At 31.5% G+C, this 17,585-nt stretch overlaps 3 protein-coding genes across 4 annotated transcripts; all 3 read left to right on the forward strand.

Moving 5' to 3' along the window:
* The first annotated feature begins 2,011 nt into the window (after nucleotides 1-2,011).
* LOC126900721 (serpin B4-like) lies at nucleotides 2,012-7,163 on the forward strand. Of its 2 annotated transcripts, none has more exons than XM_050676638.1 (7): nucleotides 2,012-2,324; nucleotides 2,390-2,572; nucleotides 3,203-3,410; nucleotides 3,598-3,809; nucleotides 3,880-4,065; nucleotides 4,152-4,296; nucleotides 6,933-7,163. In XM_050676638.1, exons 1-7 carry the CDS (start codon nucleotides 2,253-2,255, stop codon nucleotides 7,055-7,057), a joined length of 1,131 nt encoding a protein of 376 aa, XP_050532595.1. In that variant the 5' UTR covers nucleotides 2,012-2,252; the 3' UTR covers nucleotides 7,058-7,163. The 2 variants fall into 2 exon arrangements, with proteins under 2 accessions (XP_050532595.1, XP_050532596.1); XM_050676639.1 differs by having other exon boundaries at nucleotides 2,014-2,328.
* A 7,550-nt stretch (nucleotides 7,164-14,713) lies between these two features.
* On the forward strand, nucleotides 14,714-16,207 carry LOC126900732 (uncharacterized). The gene is made up of 3 exons (XM_050676655.1): nucleotides 14,714-15,078; nucleotides 15,135-15,344; nucleotides 16,081-16,207. The coding sequence occupies exons 1-3, from the start codon at nucleotides 14,847-14,849 to the stop codon at nucleotides 16,176-16,178; spliced, it is 540 nt and encodes a 179-aa protein (XP_050532612.1). The 5' UTR covers nucleotides 14,714-14,846; the 3' UTR covers nucleotides 16,179-16,207.
* LOC126900735 (uncharacterized) lies at nucleotides 15,414-16,200 on the forward strand. Its single transcript, XM_050676658.1, has 2 exons — nucleotides 15,414-15,558; nucleotides 15,615-16,200. The coding sequence occupies exons 1-2, from the start codon at nucleotides 15,477-15,479 to the stop codon at nucleotides 15,857-15,859; spliced, it is 327 nt and encodes a 108-aa protein (XP_050532615.1). The 5' UTR covers nucleotides 15,414-15,476; the 3' UTR covers nucleotides 15,860-16,200.
* Nucleotides 16,208-17,585: the final 1,378 nt, after the last annotated feature.

Genomic DNA, 17,585 nt, shown 5'->3' on the forward strand with positions numbered 1-17,585 from the left:
AAAAAAAAAAAAAAAAAAAAAAAAAAAAAAAAAAAAACACATCATGAATGAGGGTTCTTTTTTTAAGGCGTTATTAAGATATTATCAATATACTTAGATTTTCTACAGTAGTCATTTAAAAATAAACATTTGTTTTATGATAGTGATTTTAATCATTATCATAAGAAACGCTTCAATATATATAGTGTTTAATTCTAAGAAATTGGTAGATAATTACACAAACAACATAAACTTCTATTTCCTTATAGATATTATTGCTAATTAGTAAAAAATGAGTATTTATATATTAAAATTATAAGAATTTTTTGTTCAACTTCGACAGCCATTTGCATAAAGAAGATATATCTTTGAAACAAATTTTTTTTTTCTTATAGTACGTAACATAAACTTTAATTTAACATATGTTTATAAGACGTAGTATTTCAAAAGTTAAGTTCCAAAAGTTCTACTTTTACTTGATAATTTAAAGTTTTAAACCCTCCCTCCTGTTTAAAGGCAAATGCTCTGACTTTTAAAAAAAGTATGTAAGATCAAAGGAGTATGTATAGACTATTTAGAAAAGTAAATTTGTGTTAACCTATACATTTTTCAAAAAGTTATAACAATTTAATGTTGAAAATATAAAATTGAAAATCACACATTTTAACACAAAATACCATATTTTTTCACTACTACTATCATTTTCTCATAGAAAAATAAGTTATCGGGATATATATATATTTAATCATAGTATGTAACAGAAGCTTTAATTTAACATATGTTTAAAGGATGTAGTATTTCCGGAAAATTATCTAAACTAAAGTTGAAAAAGTTAAATTAATGGGCAAAAGTTGCTATATTGAAAAAACCCCTGTGGGCTAGTAAAGGGTCAGATATTAAAAACAATTATATTAAACAAAAGGAAAATACCTAAGGTATTTATATAAAAATAATAGTTTTGATTCGTTTATTTTTAAATAAGTGATAGATATTTAATACAAAAAATTTTGAAAATGACGAAATTTTTAAAATCGTAATTTTGGGGGGAGTTCCACCATTTACGGAGAACGGAGGAAAAATTTACACTTTTTGAGTAATGTCTTTAACTAGATACGATTTGTGATCTTTTACGTATCGTTAAAAATATCGGTTCAGTGAGAGCTGAGTAAAAGTAGTGACAGACTCCCTAACCACAAAAAAAATAAATAAACACAGCATTGTAAAATTAATACCTTTTCAGCTTCGCATCGAAGTTAATAATGCTGTATCTATCGGTTTTAGAAGATGTATTGAAGCACTCAATACTTTAAGATTTGGATATTCTTAGAAGTATCTATAAATTATAATGAACAAAAAAAAAATCATTATTTATTCCAAATAAAATTATGAGAAGATTTTATTTGAAATTTGCATCTTCAAACCGTAGATTAGAATATGAATATCATCAAATTTAGAGACTTGTCATTGGAAAAGAATTATTTCCTTTACTTTAATGAACTCTGAAAAAATTAAAATTTAATTTATACAATTCCATACATACTTAAACCATTAGTTTGTTCTATAATATTAAATTAAATACAAAAATACCTAGTTAATATTATTTACATATATATGAGTTTAAAAAACCAATTTTCATATAACAGAACCTCGCCTACATTTTTTTAAAATGTATATTAACAAACGAACATAAGGAATGCTCAAATTGTTACAGGGTTACTTGTAAATATTAATTTAGGATTGTTTAATTACTGTGTTAAACCAGATTAATATATGAGAGTCATCAATTAAAGTTAACTAATCAAATTTCACAAATCATATCTGGCAGTTAGCTAGTATCCATTATTTACAACTGGTTTTTAAATGTGGGTCAAATATAATAAATACTATTGAGAACTTAAACATATTTTTTTCTAAAATTTAGTGATGGTTAAAAGTATTTTTGTCATGTTAATGTTGGAAAAATCTTTGTTTGGTAAAAATGGTTATCAGTATATTATTGATTATACTTTATTAGTAATTTGCAGCTAAATGGAATGGTTCCAAGTTCATTTTTAATCATTTAATGCTAATTAGTTATTTCATGCAATGCAGTATTCAGTTTCAACACTGTAATCAGTAATGTTGTAAGAATAGATATCGCCTATATAAAACCTTTTTTAGAAGTAAAACAATTTTCACTACTATATTGTTGTTTATGATAAATAATAGTTCAGTGTTGTTATTTTTTCACAATACAGCTATTTTATAAACAAATCATAAAAATTGTGACTAATATGGCAATTGCTATTACTAACATAGAATCTCTTCGCTTAGCAAATAATGACTTTGCAACATCATTATACTCTTTGAGTAAATATCATTTAAAATTTCAATTAAATTAATTTTTTATTTATTTGTTATTCGTTTTTAGCAATTAAGCAACCAAGATGGCAATATAATATTCTCTCCTTTTAGCATCCATGTGGTCATGTTTATGGCTAGCATTGGAGCTGCTTCAAAGACATTTAATGAAATGTTCAATGCACTACATATATCTAAAAACAATGCTACTGAACTACTAGAGTCATATCAAAATATTTTGAAAAACTTCAAAGTGAGCATTTTAGAATTTTAATCATGGAATCAAACTGATTAATTTTAGTTTCTCTAATCTTCTTTTACTTAGTTATACATCAATATTTTTAATTCAATAAAATTAAAAGATTTTTTATTTTTAGTCTTAGCAATTAAATTAAATTATATTAGATTTTATTTAAATAAAAATGTTTAGTGTATGTATTTAGCCTAAAAAGTGATAGTTCTAAGATCCACGTGTTTTTCTATTCTATTGTTAATAGCGAGTAAAAGTCTAACATTATATTCAGTAGTATATTAAAGGTTTTAGCGCTTCAAGGCAATATTTATTTGGTGTCTTTTTCATAAATACAATCTGTTAAAGCTATAGTGTGCTGAGCATTTTTATCATAGTTTTCTAAAAATTTACAATAAATGCAATTTTGTAAAAATTCTAATTATATAAAAGATAGGATGAAGTGGGGTAATTTTAAATGAATTTTTTTATATACATGCACAAGTTGTTATTTTAAACTTGCATCTCATATGATATTAATATATACAAGGACCAGTATTTTTCAATGTAAAATAAAATCTGCTAAATATTCTAAAAGAAAAAATGTATTTATAATCACTTTACTTCATCATATTGATTTATAATTTTTTTTAGGATCAAGATGAGATTAAAATAGCAACTGGATTATTTGCTGACAATTCATTCAAATTAAACCAAAAGTATTTAAATAATATAAGTAATTATCTTCAAGCCACTACAGAAAGACTAAACTTTGCAAGTAGTCCAGAAGAACAACGTCTATATATTAATAAGTGGATTTCAAAAAAAACAAATAAAAAAATTCAGGAATTATTGCCCGCAGGTAACTTTTAAGTTTTTATTTCATAAGTTTAATTTAGTTTTAGAATTAACTCTAACATTAATTGTATGATACTAGTAAATTCATTTGAATAAAAGTTTTGTATGATCAAGAAAAATATTGATCAAAATTATACATTTATAGGAATTTTAATGGAATCTATCTTGTTTATATGTTATTTTATTTTTAGATTCAGTAACTTCTGATACTGCTTTGGTGTTAGCAAATGCTGTACATTTTAAGAGTGGATGGGAAATAAAATTTGAACAAGCTAAAGATGAACTATTTTATTTGACTCCTAATAAAACAAAAAAAGTTAATATGATGAGCCTTGAAAATCTTCAGCTTCAATATTACCATGACAATGAGTTGAATTATTCTGCACTTCGTTTAGACTATTTAGTAAATTTCTTTTAAAAACTATTTATCAGATCATTAATGTTTAATTAACTATATATTTTTAATTATTTAGGATTTGAAGTTTAAAATGGTAATATTATTACCTGATGCGATTGATGGATTAAGAAACTTAGAAAATCATTTATCCAAGATTAGATTTAGTGTACTCTTAGAAAATATGGATACTTTTGAAGTTAGTGTTAAATTGCCAAGATTTAAATTGGAAAAATCCATTGATCTTAAAAATGTACTAGTTGAAGTAAGGATTCATTATTTATGTTACTATCTCTTAAAAACAAAAATTTAAATATTAATATTCATGCAAAAACTTATCAATATACATAGCTTGGATGTTCTTCAATGTTTTCTGGAGATGCAAACTTTTCTGAAATGTATAATCGCACTGAGAAACCTTTATTTGTTAGCAGTGTTAATCACAAAGCATACATTGATGTTAATGAGCAAGGAACAGAAGCTGCAGCTTCTACTGGTAATTTTTTATTATTTACTGGGTCAATCCATGCCAAATCATCCAGAAGTGGTTGCACGACCACCTCATATTTTTCTTAAATTTTCAGGGTTTATTATTTATGCTATAATTAGATTAAAACAATTTTTTTTATTTATTATGATTCAAATTGTTCCTAACAAATACTATTTATTTCTAGAACTGAATAAGGTTTGGATAAGGATAGGAGTATAATAACCCTCTAATAACCCATAACATAAATAATGGGAATTTTCGAATTATCATTGACAAACAAATTTTTAATAAGAAGAAAAACGCTATAAATTTATTAAAAAGATAACATTGATGACTAAAAAAAGCATAAACTTTCCTAATGAATTTTGTTGGTTCTGGACTAAGTTACATTTGTTTATTAAATATAGGTTTTTTTCGTAAAAAAATGTAATTTTTTTAAAATAAATTATTTGAATAAAAATAAAACTATAAAATAAACAAGAAAAATACTATGAATACAAAAAGATGTATTATATAAAATGTACTTTTTAATTAAATAGACTTAATAATATAGGTGAATTTAAGAAAATAAAAGTTGGTTTAAACGATTTTTCCTCCTACAAATATATATTTTATACAAATTTTGGGAACTTTGGGAAATTTTAAGATATCAAGTCTCCCTAAGAACTTTGATTTACATCCATGGATTTAATACAAGTAAGGTAAAACAGTAGGGTAACGTCTAATGATAATCTAATGTCTTGTATAAGGTGATTTTGAAATGTATGTACAGCAACGCTATTATGTTCCATGTGATCACTAATTATGCATATACATCGACACTTAATTATATTTTCTATTTTCTAATAATAAACAAAGGGATGAAGAGTGACTTGTTTATTAACCAAGTGAAGCTTTGAATTTCATCATGTACTACAAAATTATAATTTTCTGAAAAATAATAATTTTTCTTTTCATTATTATGATAAGCAAATAAAGATTGTCATAAATTTAATTAATCTTGCTAATCTATATCAGAATAAGATTATCTAAATAAATATCTATAAAGACAAACAACGCCAAATCATTAGATTTAAAATTTAAAATATCCACAATACAACCTATAAAACCTATACACAATTCTCAAAGAAAAATTTATATGTAATAATTATAATATATAATAGTTACATTGTATTGTAATATATTACATATACAGTAATATATAAAAAAATTACAAAAATATGGTTTGAAAACAACAAAAAACTATCATTAAATTACATGATTTTGAACGGATTTTTACTGATTTTCTAATGCTAAATTTTACATGTTAAACTTTTTTCTCAAACTTCAAATTTTTATGGTGTATTAAGCAGATATATAGCTAAAAAATTTAAAAAAAAATTTTTTGAAATTAGGTCCCCCAACAGAGATAATGCACCTAGAATATGTGTCTTTTTATAAAATTTCTAACTTTGTAGGCCTCTAAATCCCAAGAAAATTGTTTTAAATATTTGAAATTTAGTTGGAACATAGATTATATACTATACAATACCACATTTGAAAATCACTATAAAATAATAACTTCTTAATGGTTTTAGGTGAGCTCAAAAACGCCAATTTTCTCAAAAAAAGCACCATTTTTAGAAAGTCATTTAAGTTTGAAATTTCACATAAATTTTTTTTTTTTTTTTTTTTTAATGTTAAATATAAGTTATAATAAGGTCAATCCTAAAATTTTAAGTCGATTGAGTTAATATTGAATAATCTGTGTGTTTTTTAACGTTCTGGCTATTTTTAACATTTTTTACATTAAAATAGCCATAAAAATCGGAAGGTCATAAAAAAAAAAAAAAATTAGATTAAATCTAATTATAGCATAAATAATAAACTCTGAATATTTAAGAAAAATATGAGGTGGTCGTGCAACCACTTCTGGATGATTTGGCATGGATTGACCCTACTGTTTTACCTTACTTGTATTAAATCCATGGATGTAAATCAAAGTTCTTAGGGAGACTTGATATCTTAAAATTTCCCAAAGTTCCCAAAATTTGTATAAAATATATATTTGTAGGAGGAAAAATCGTTTAAACCAACTTTTATTTTCTTAAATTCACCTATATTATTAAGTCTATTTAATTAAAAAGTACATTTTATATAATACATCTTTTTGTATTCATAGTATTTTTCTTGTTTATTTTATAGTTTTATTTTTATTCAAATAATTTATTTTAAAAAAATTACATTTTTTTACGAAAAAAACCTATATTTAATAAACAAATGTAACTTAGTCCAGAACCAACAAAATTCATTAGGAAAGTTTATGCTTTTTTTAGTCATCAATGTTATCTTTTTAATAAATTTATAGCGTTTTTCTTCTTATTAAAAATTTGTTTGTCAATGATAATTCGAAAATTCCCATTATTTATGTTATGGGTTATTAGAGGGTTATTATACTCCTATCCTTATCCAAACCTTATTCAGTTCTAGAAATAAATAGTATTTGTTAGGAACAATTTGAATCATAATAAATAAAAAAAATTGTTCTCTTATTCTAGAGAAAAAATTTAATAACAGACCAATTTAAGTAAAATTTTATTAGTTTATTTTATTTATAATAGTACTATAATTTTAATTGTACTTTTTTCTATAAAAATATTTAGGTATTATTATGGAATTGTATTCATCATTCCATCAAGTCAATTTCATTGCAAATCATCCATTTATTATTGCTGTTATTAGTGACAAGAATGATGTCATATTTATGGGAAGAGTTCAAAATCCTTAAACTTAAGAGACTGCAAACTACATTTTTTATTTGAATAAACTTTGTGTTATTATTACAGTAATATTATATTTATGTGACAAATATAGTTGTATTTTGTACACTATAATATTGTTATTTTTATCGAGTTAATACATTTCTATATTTATAGTTCATACTATACACTTTATTTTGATAAACCAGTAATTATTATTATACTTATGTTTTATTTTAACTGACAATTTTTAAAATATTTTATTAATTGTAAATTAAAAATGATTAATATTGTAAGTATTAGAGATTCAGAATTTCTTGCCATTTTTTTCATAAAATTATATAGCTATTTAAACGGTATTATGTTTAAAGAACTTAATATAATATCAATCAATGAAAATTAAATTATTAATTTTGTATTAACCTGCTTGAGTTAAAGTTTTTGTTTAAAAATTACTAATTATGAAGTTTATTATATGTCATTAACAGTTTTAGGGCTATGAAAATACTGATTGATGTGGATTGTAATTCTTATGTAATTATAAGTATTTTTAATTATAGTTAATTTTTCATGTTACTATTGGATTTAAAATTTAAATCCAATTTAAAAATTATAATTTGTGTGTTATGTTCATATTGTAGCTACCATCTATATGAATACGTAATTTGAAACAATGTTACCATTATCAACGGTAAGCACATTCTGACACCTCGGCTGGAAAGGTCGTGAGACTTCTTGCATATGCGGATAATAAGATAATTAGAGTTAAATTTAAAATAAAAGGACACACAAAAATCACTTCTGCTCATTCCTTCACATTATGATTTTTTAACTAGTGGTCTGGTACATACTATACACCATAAAAAAACAATATATATTTATTTCAAAAATCACAAAGGTAAATTTATATTTTACAGGAGATAAAATTGTTTAAATAAAATCGATAACGTTTGTACGAACTTAACCATACTAATCCAATTTTTTGGTTGGTTACCTGTGTGGTCAATACAAATAAAAATTCTCTTGCAAAGTTAGAGAACCAACTTGTGATCCCTATGCTACTCCAAGTATATATTTATATGACTCACTGTCAATTTAGTTTTTGATAACTTCTGGTATGAGTGTCCTATTTGATACTATATTTGAATGATAATTAATCACAATAATTTTTTTTTCAAATTATTGTAATATTAATAAATTTTCAGATATTATTTTGTTTTTTTATATTCCTTATCTTCTCGTAAAAACCTCTACTCACTCGTTTCTAAACCGAGAAAAAATTATATTTTAATATTTTATTTAATAAATATGTAGTAAATCAAACTTTAATATAGAAAAAAGGTATTAAAAAAGTTAGATGTTCAATAATATTGATAACTTTTTAATATCTATATGGCACAAGAACCCAAGTATAATTTATTGTCGTAGGTCAAATAAAAGCCATTCAAATGTACGTTGTGTTAAAAAAATTAACAATTAGCATTCAAGTGAATATATTATTTATATTTAATACATGTTTCAACTTAGCTACAACTCTATTGTGTCACGAGTCTACTATACAGAATTTTTTCTCGCGACTTTCAATCTATAAGCTTTAGCATATTAGTTTGTCGCGGTCGCATCGCGACTCCAGCTTTACCACTGGATGGCGATCGCGGCGCTTTCCCTTTACGTCCGGCAGGTCGCGCCATACGGAGTGGCCGACGGACGGCTAGAACCGGTCCAGGCCGCCGGCTACTACCTATCACAAGATACATATAAGAATTAATGTTTGACCATATAGAATTTTGTCTAGTGTGTTGTAATACTGTTGTTTAAGTTCTTATATATAAAAAGTTAAATATATATTAATATAAAGTTAAATACGGTGTAATTAATTATTATAATTATTAAAATATCACCTAACAACCGCAACATTGGCGCAGTCGAAAAGGAATATTTTTTTTTGCANTTGGCGCAGTCGAAAAGGAATATTTTTTTTTGCAGACTAAGAAGTTATTAAGGTATGTGCTAAATAATTAAAGCAATTATTATTTGTAGCACCCTTAATAAAATATTTGCAAAATATAGAACCTACAGCTTTAACTGGCTAAAAGCGTAGTAAATCCCAGGAAAAGAAATTTTTAAGACTTAATTAGCCATAAGCTTATTAATTTTTGGGGTTAAGGTGTATATAAGCTATATAATTAGAGATAGACTTATTATACAGGAGAATTTCCTAACGTGGTTTGTGCTAAAAATATCTTATAGACAAGTCCACTTCCCGATCACGTGATCAGCGCATTAGCTTATCCCCATTGACCTACTTATCTGTTATTATTAGAATATCAGCACTCAATATGTCAGGTAAGAGCATACTTGAGCTGACGATAAGAGAGTTGCAAGGGGAGCTGTCACGACGGGGTCTCGCTACTGGGGGTTCTAAAGCCGACCTTATGGTTCGGCTGGAAGACTTTCTAAGCCAGGAGGAGGGGGTTAACGCGGCAAGCGTCAAATTTCACCCCGAAAAACCAAGTAATCCTCCACCCCAAGATGACGATATCCCTAACGGGAGGCCCGGGCAACCGGAAGATGACGATCGCCGTTCCGAAGACGACCGAGACAGCTGGTCACTGTCATATGACACGTATATGATGTTATGCGGGTACGTCGAGGATAATGCGAAGCGGAACGAGGAGCTAGAAGCAATAGTCGCCCAACAGCGCGAACACATTGCTCAGCTTGAGACAAAGTTGAACGACTTGATAAAGCAAGTCAACTTGTCTGCTTGCGAAGTACAGGGGGTACCTTGCAGTACCAATAGGGGAACCCTGCCGCCACACCACACGCTTAGGCGAGTTATAGCGGACAGACCCGAGAATTCACAACTCCGATCGGAAGGGGGTGAGCAGATGGCCGTCCCGGAAAATTCCGACCGAGCAGTTCGAGAGGACCCCCCATCCCCCCCACCGGAGCTTCGGACTGCAAATCAGTTCTCCGGTGAATTACGGGATACTTCGGCGGAACTATACAGTAGAAAACAGTTCTTCGGCGAAAAAATAAATTCGCCCCGTGAAAACGGCCGGTACCCCGGGTTACACCGACCGGGACCCCCCTACGCCGGTGAAAATTCTGTTTTCTTCGGTGGATTAGACCGGATTTCGGAAGAACAGCACCGAAACAGACAATTCTCCGGTGAAAGTTTCTGTTCTTCCGGTGTAAACAAAAATTCTGCCGGTGAAAGTAACCGGACGACCGAGGAACATCACCAGAACATACAGTTCTCCGGTGAAAATTCGAGTTCCTTCGGTCAGAAACACCACATTTTTGTTTCAAACCAAGGAATGACCGGTAATAACGGAGTAGAACGATCTGAAAGTCGTTCCCATCCGGACAATAGGACCAGGGAGCAACGACACGTTACTTTTAACGAAACGTCGCTACTGTCCCACGACAGTCTAACGTTGGCGCGTGATTCTCTGCCGGAGTTTTCCGGAAAGAAACAAGAGGACCCCAACGCTTTCATCGAAGAGGCTGAAATGGTCCTAACCGAAGCGAACGTACCACACCAGAAGTGGGTACGTGTACTGTCCCCACAGTTAAAAGCAGAGGCAGGTAACTGGTGGGGTACTATACGCTGCTTGAACCCCACATGGACAGTGTTCCGACAACAATTTTTGAGGAGGTTCAATAGCATTGCTATACTTACCCAAGTACGCAATGATCTCCACAGTGCTCACCAAGGCGAACGTCAATCCCTAGGGGAGTTTGTAATGTGGAAGAGCCAGCTAGCCCGTCGTCTCGACTCAAGGCTCACAGAGTACGAGTTGGTCGACCTAATCATAGGGCTTATGCGCAGTGACTATCGGGTCCACGCAAGAGTGAGACGCCCGAGGTCAATGGAAGATCTGCTAGAGCTGGCTAGCGACTTGGACGTTGAGGACCTTTCTCCGGAACGGCGGCCCGAAGAAAAGAAGTATTCCGCGGAAGGGAATAGCTTCAAATGGGCAAATAAGAAACCGCCACCGGAGAAAGAGGTTATTAGACCGGAAAAAAGCCCGTCCGGAGCGGCACGTTGTAAAAACTGCAACCGGACTGGGCACTGGTGGGCGAATTGCCCGGAAAGAAAAACGGCGAGTACGGGAAACGGGAAGAGTTCCGGACGGTTCACGGGAAACCGACCGGACAAGAAAAACTAGCCCGCCCAAAGAACCGTAAGCGCAAGCCCGGTACCAAAGTTTCCGACCAGGAACCCAAAAAGGCACCGGAGAAGCGTAAAAATATGCAGCTCGCCGCTATCAAATCCGGAGAAACGGAGCACACACGGAAGAAACGTACGACAAAAAGAGAAGTTTCGGAAACACAGGAGAGTAGTGCANCGGAAGAAACGTACGGCAAAAAGAGAAGTTTCGGAAACACAGGAGAGTAGTGCAAAACGTCCTGACCAAGGAACACAAGCGGCTCTCTCCGAGAACAGTTTGCCGAACAAATCTCTGGAAGACCTGGAACAAGACCAGTTAACACATGAGTTGTTAACAGTTCCACAGTCTTTCCCGTTAAAACTTCCGAAGGAGTTGACTCCTATCACTGGTATTGCGCGGAACCGAAGGAAATCTGATACGGACTCACTTTATGACCTCAGGGTCCGAGCCGCAGATTTATTTACCGGAGAAAACTTTCCTAGCAAACGGGGTTATTGTTCAGCGTCCGACCAGGACCCAAAATACAATAAGTTACCCGAGAAAAAGCTGGTGAAAGAAATCTTACAAGGTAATATTACCTCTTTTAGCCCAGCCAAAAACGGTAAAAGAGTAAAAACTTACCCGGAGAATATCGCTATTTCCGACATTAGAACCTGGCAAGCCGAAGATGCAACTTTGGCCCAGTATGTCCGGAAACTCCGGAGTGACAAACCAATTTACCGGCGCTTACACCAGGAATACCACCTGCAAGATGGTATTTTGCTAAAAGACCCGGTAAATAATGGAACGGACGGAAAGATTATCGTCGTTCCGTCGGACATGTCAGATCACCTACTATGGAGGTATCATGATCATGTTTCTGCCGGACATCCAGGATGGAAAGAAACTTACCGGAGCATCGGTAATCGTTTCTTCTGGACCGGTATGAGAGAGTCGGTACGTCAATATGTCGCAAGGTGTCACGTTTGTGCTTGCGTTAAACCGTTGAACCGGAAGCAAGACGACCCAATGCGACCAAGACAGCCCCGCCAGCCATGGGAGGTTGTTAGCATTGATCTTATGGGGCCATACCCAAGATCTCAACGCGGTAAGACTTGCCTACTTGTAGCAACTGACTGCTACAGTAGATGGGTAGAAGCATATCCCCTAGGGCAAGCCACCGCTAAGACGATTACCGACACTCTAGAAAGAGAATTTTTCTCACGTTTCGGCTATGCTAGAGTACTTCTCTCAGATAATGGAACACAGTTCGTCTCCAAAACAATGGAGAAAGCACTGGAGAAGTGGGGCACAGAAGGATGGACAACGCCAATTTACCATCCAAGAGCAAATCCTGTAGAACGCCGAAACCAGGATTTGAAAAAAGGTCTTCGGACAGCTTTGGTTGACAAACCACATAGTCACTGGGACAGCTGTATTCCGAATATACTTTTTTCAATAAGAAATCGTCGGAACAGGCTAACAGGGAGCACTCCCTCTGAGCGGGCCTTTGGGCGAGAAGCCAAAGCCCCCGGCGATTGGCTGCTGGACATTATTTCTACGGGTAAAAACCCGAAACAAATAGAAATGACCGGACAGAAAAATATTGTTACCGTAAAGACTCCGGACAATAACAATAACTCCGGTGTGATAACCGATAACTCCGGTGTCTTCGGTAGGAAAACGAAAATTTCCGGGGGGGGAGAACAACCCTCACAAAAATTCGGGTTATCTTCCGATAAAAAAGATACTGGTCACAAATTACCCCGCGAAAATCACCGCAGACGCTTTAAAGAAGGGGATTGGGTGTAGTTTCGCGCGCATCCCTTATCCAGCGCTGATAAAAAGTTTCACGCCGGCTTTGCCCCTAAATGGCTGGGGCCAGTGCAACTAGCCAAAAGGCTAGGTGAGGGAGTGTTTGTGACTAAAGGAAGGCGTCAGTTAAAGCTACATGTCACCGCCATAAAATATGACGCCTCAGGAGGTAATCCTAATAAATTTTCTATTTTACAGCATGTCCAGCAACCAAAGACAGAACGCGGAGCTCCGTTCCTTTCGGCCATCTCGCCGGCTTGCGGCCGAAACCGCAAACCTCATGCGGCAACAGGCTCGCAGGTTGATGCGGCAAGCGGCGGCACTGCTGGGGGAAGAATATGAGGAACTCCCAACCTGGACCCGAGAACGAGTCCGTACGGCGGGGATTGGGGAACTTCGGTCCCAATCCCTCTTATGGGCTGCGTTCGATCGGGGTTTAACGGAACGTCGCGCGGAGCAGGGCGAACCTAGCCGGCGGTCGAACCAGCGGCGACATCGACCCGGCCAAACCTCCGCTCGACTTAATCAGCCGGCACAGGGCAGGCTGGAAACAGATCGGCCAAACCATCGCCACAGCCAACGGGACGAACATGGCCGGTTTCGACCGAAAAACACCGCGGAAGCGTCAACCACCCAGGTGACCACCGCGACACCAAGTGGCGTCGGGAGTGAGTCCCATTCCGGCGAAGGTGTGGAACGCTTTATCGGCAGCGTTCAACCAGTTGTTTTCCTTGGGGACGACCAGGTGGACCCGCAGCACATAGATGTAGAGTTCCGGTTCTCGGAGAGAATGGAGACCGAAGATGCGGTTTTGGACGCCCCGATCATCGAGGTTCCCGACTTCCCGGAGTTGGAGGACGGGCAAACGGACCAGCTGTCCTAGGCGCTCATGGGCCGACCGGCCGGACTGGGGGGGGAGTATGTCGCGGTCGCATCGCGACTCCAGCTTTACTACTGGATGGCGATCGCGGCGCTTTNAGTTGAAAAGAAAAAAATTTCGTTTGATGAAAACCAAAAGGTTCATTTCCTTATTTGGAACTTTCGATGATATAAATAAACATAAATAACACTACCATCAAATCTATTTAAAATTAAAAGAATTATAATAATGAATAGAAAACACAGTTTCTTCTCTATTTATTAAACTATCGTAGTTTTTAGGAAATCAAAAATGTATGTAATTAGATAAAATTTTGAAAATGAATATTTTCAATGTTAAAGAATAATAAAAAATTGTTCAAATCAATTTTTGAGAATTACCCGGAATATTAATTAATAACCAAAAAGATTATCATATTATAATTGTAGCAGTATTTCTGGTTTGAATAACATTTCCATGGCAACCATTTATATATTTATAAATAATGATGATTTTCACATAAAAATCATTTTCGATCTAATTAAGTAAATCAATAATTTTTGATAAAAAATGGTTAATATTATTACACGAATAATAAGAATTGCCAAGAAGAAACTTGGGTTAAGGAAAAAACGCAATGGTAATTCTATGCACATTTGAACGTTTGCTAAATTTATTTTCTCTATTTATGATTAATTCTTACGTGTTACAGTCATTATAATTTTTTTTTTTACGTTATTAATTTTTATTTTATTTAGTCACCTCAGTAGATTATGGAACACAAACAAACAAATTGACAGATGATATAAACGGTCAAATAAAATCTGTTCCANGACAAACAGATTGACAGATGATATAAACGGTCAAATAAAATCTGTTCCAGAAGCACATATTTTGGAGTCGCAGAATAAGGAAGTTCAAGACATTGCAGTTCAGACATCTTTATTAACCTCTGAGAAACTTACTCAGACTAATATTAAACTTATGTTCAATGTGTCCGAGACACAAACAGAATTGTCCTTACTGAATTCATTAAATTGTGAAACGCAAACTGACGTGTCATTAGAAAATATTATTTCAAATAAAAAATCTTTGCATGAGCGTCGTAATTCAATTTCAATATTAAAAAATTATATGCACACTGGTTCTCAGTGTTGTCTCTTACCTACTACAAACGAGCCCCTTTTAGACACTATAAAGAAATTACCTTTAAAAGGTATGTTTAATTTACAAGTATGAAAACAATTTTTTATTTATAGTAATTTTATTTAGTAAATAATTGCGTTGAGGAAGTAATTAATCCTTCAACGACACTTAATGACGCTCAAGAAAAGACTGAACCGTATGTGACAAAAAAACACATAACCACTGAAGGTAAATTTGAACAAATTTCTAATAGAAATATCACATTAGTTGATGAAATTATAGAACATGATGATTTGAAGTCATGTATTTCGTTTCCTTTAGAAGCATCTAAAGAAGGTCGGTTTACTTTAAAATTGAATAGACATATATAATTTTCAATGATTAATANACGTCTCATTAGAAAATATTATTTCAAATAAAAAAACTTTGCATGAGCGTCATAATTCAATTTCAATATTAAAAAATTATATGCACACTGGTTCTCAGTGTTGTCTCTTACCTACTACAAACGAGCCCCTTTTAGACACTATAAAGAAATTACCTTTAAAAGGTATGTTTAATTTACAAGTATGAAAACAATTTTTTATTTCTAGTAATTTTATTTAGTAAATAATTGCGTTGAGGAAGGAATTAATCCTTCAACGACACTTAATGACACTCAAGAAAAGACTGAACCGTATGCGACAAAAAAACACATAACCACTGAAGGTAAATTTGAACAAATTTCTAATAGAAATATCACATTAGTTGATGAAATTATAGAACATGATGATTTGAAGTCATGTATTTCGTTTCCTTTAGAAGCATCTAAAGAAGGTCGGTTTACTTTAAAATTGAATAGACATATATAATTTTCAATGATTAATATTGAATTTATATAAATAAAACAATTATTTAATAATTTATTTTGAATCGTGACAACAATCATTTATTTTTTCATAAATTATTTAGTTCAGGAATACGTTCAAATAGACGTGTTAAATTTCTATAATTTGTTATTTATAAATGTACCTATAGGTTATATTTTATGATAGTAAAAAGAAAATTGTAAATATTTTAATTTATATTTTAGTAGATGCGGTGTATGATTGGTCAAATGCTGTAGAGGACTTCAATAAAACATACTTGGTAATTAAAAATCATATATTCAATTTTTTTCTATTTAACTAATACTGAACACTTTAGTTCTTAATGTTAGACTTTTATTCTCATTTTAAACAGACAGACATTTTAAATATAATAATGATATAAAAATTTGTATATAATATTATATGTTATAATAACATATAATAATAACGTTATACAAAGTAATTTGAAAAGCTGAAAAGAAATCTATAAATTATTTTTGTCATCTCTTTTATACTAATTTTAATAATCAAATGAATTGTATTAACCCTAACCTTATTTCTAGGAAATTTATATATTTATATATTTTATTCATCTGTAATTATTTCTGTATTATATATATATATATATATAACAGTTACACTGTAAGAATAAGACAATGATGATTTTTGGGGGTAAAATAATTTTATAAAAAGGCAGAGCAAGCCCTTTCTCGGCCCTATTCATTTCGTGCTCTGGATACGTAACAATATTGTAATATTATGGATATTGTGATTATCATTGTCGAAGTTCTTACATGCTTAATTTGTTAACTAAAACTTGAATTTGTGTTACTTTATTTATCATTTTATTAATAATATCACTGAAGTTATTATTATAACTAAAGAAAAATTATTAGGTAAGATTTTTTAAATCTGTAAGAATATTTATATTGTCATTTTATATCCTTCGAATCACACCCCGAATCAAAGGTAACTCTCACTTTTATTCTAACTCTCACTCAAACCTTCAATCTAATCAAATTCTTTTTTATTTTTTTTAATTTTATTTATATTAATTTTTTTGAGTTACGACACGATAATGTTTAATCATCTATCTTTTTAAGACTTACTTACTTGTATAATTTATTATTTGTTTATATCATCGCCTTAGTGGCATTACTATTAAGTGTCCCCCTACCCACATTGGTGGATATAAGATTTTATATTTTTTGTATAATATGTTTAATTGTTATAATTTTATATTGTAAAATTCATTCTACATTCAAATATACAGTCCACTCACCTTATTTCTTATCCTCGACATAGCTAAAAACCTAAGACAAAACAAAACCACGAACGTTAACTAACCCGCGTGATACCACCGGACGCCGTGTTCAAATAGGTTATAAGTATTATTCAAATAATGAATGTAAAATAAAGTTAGTTACTGTTTAATTTGATAAAATTTTGAAAATGAATATTATTAATGTTAACAAATTAAAAATTTAATAAAACGTTTAAATAAATTAAAATATATAAATTGTTAATACTTCTAATCAAAATAAATGCAATTCTAAGTTCATTATAAAAGTATAAAAAAAAATTAGAGCTTTAAAATATAATTATAGAGTTAATATAAATTATTAGTCATTAAATGAAATAATGTTATATGTTGTCAACTTTAAACCTATATTTTATTCTCAAGATGTAGTTTTTTTTCTTTTTTCTTTTATTTGAATATTTACAATCT

Source organism: Daktulosphaira vitifoliae, unplaced genomic scaffold, assembly GCF_025091365.1.
Source record: "Daktulosphaira vitifoliae isolate Bord-2020 unplaced genomic scaffold, ASM2509136v1 Scaffold_3, whole genome shotgun sequence".
In the NCBI taxonomy this organism is placed as follows: Eukaryota; Metazoa; Arthropoda; class Insecta; order Hemiptera; family Phylloxeridae; genus Daktulosphaira; species Daktulosphaira vitifoliae.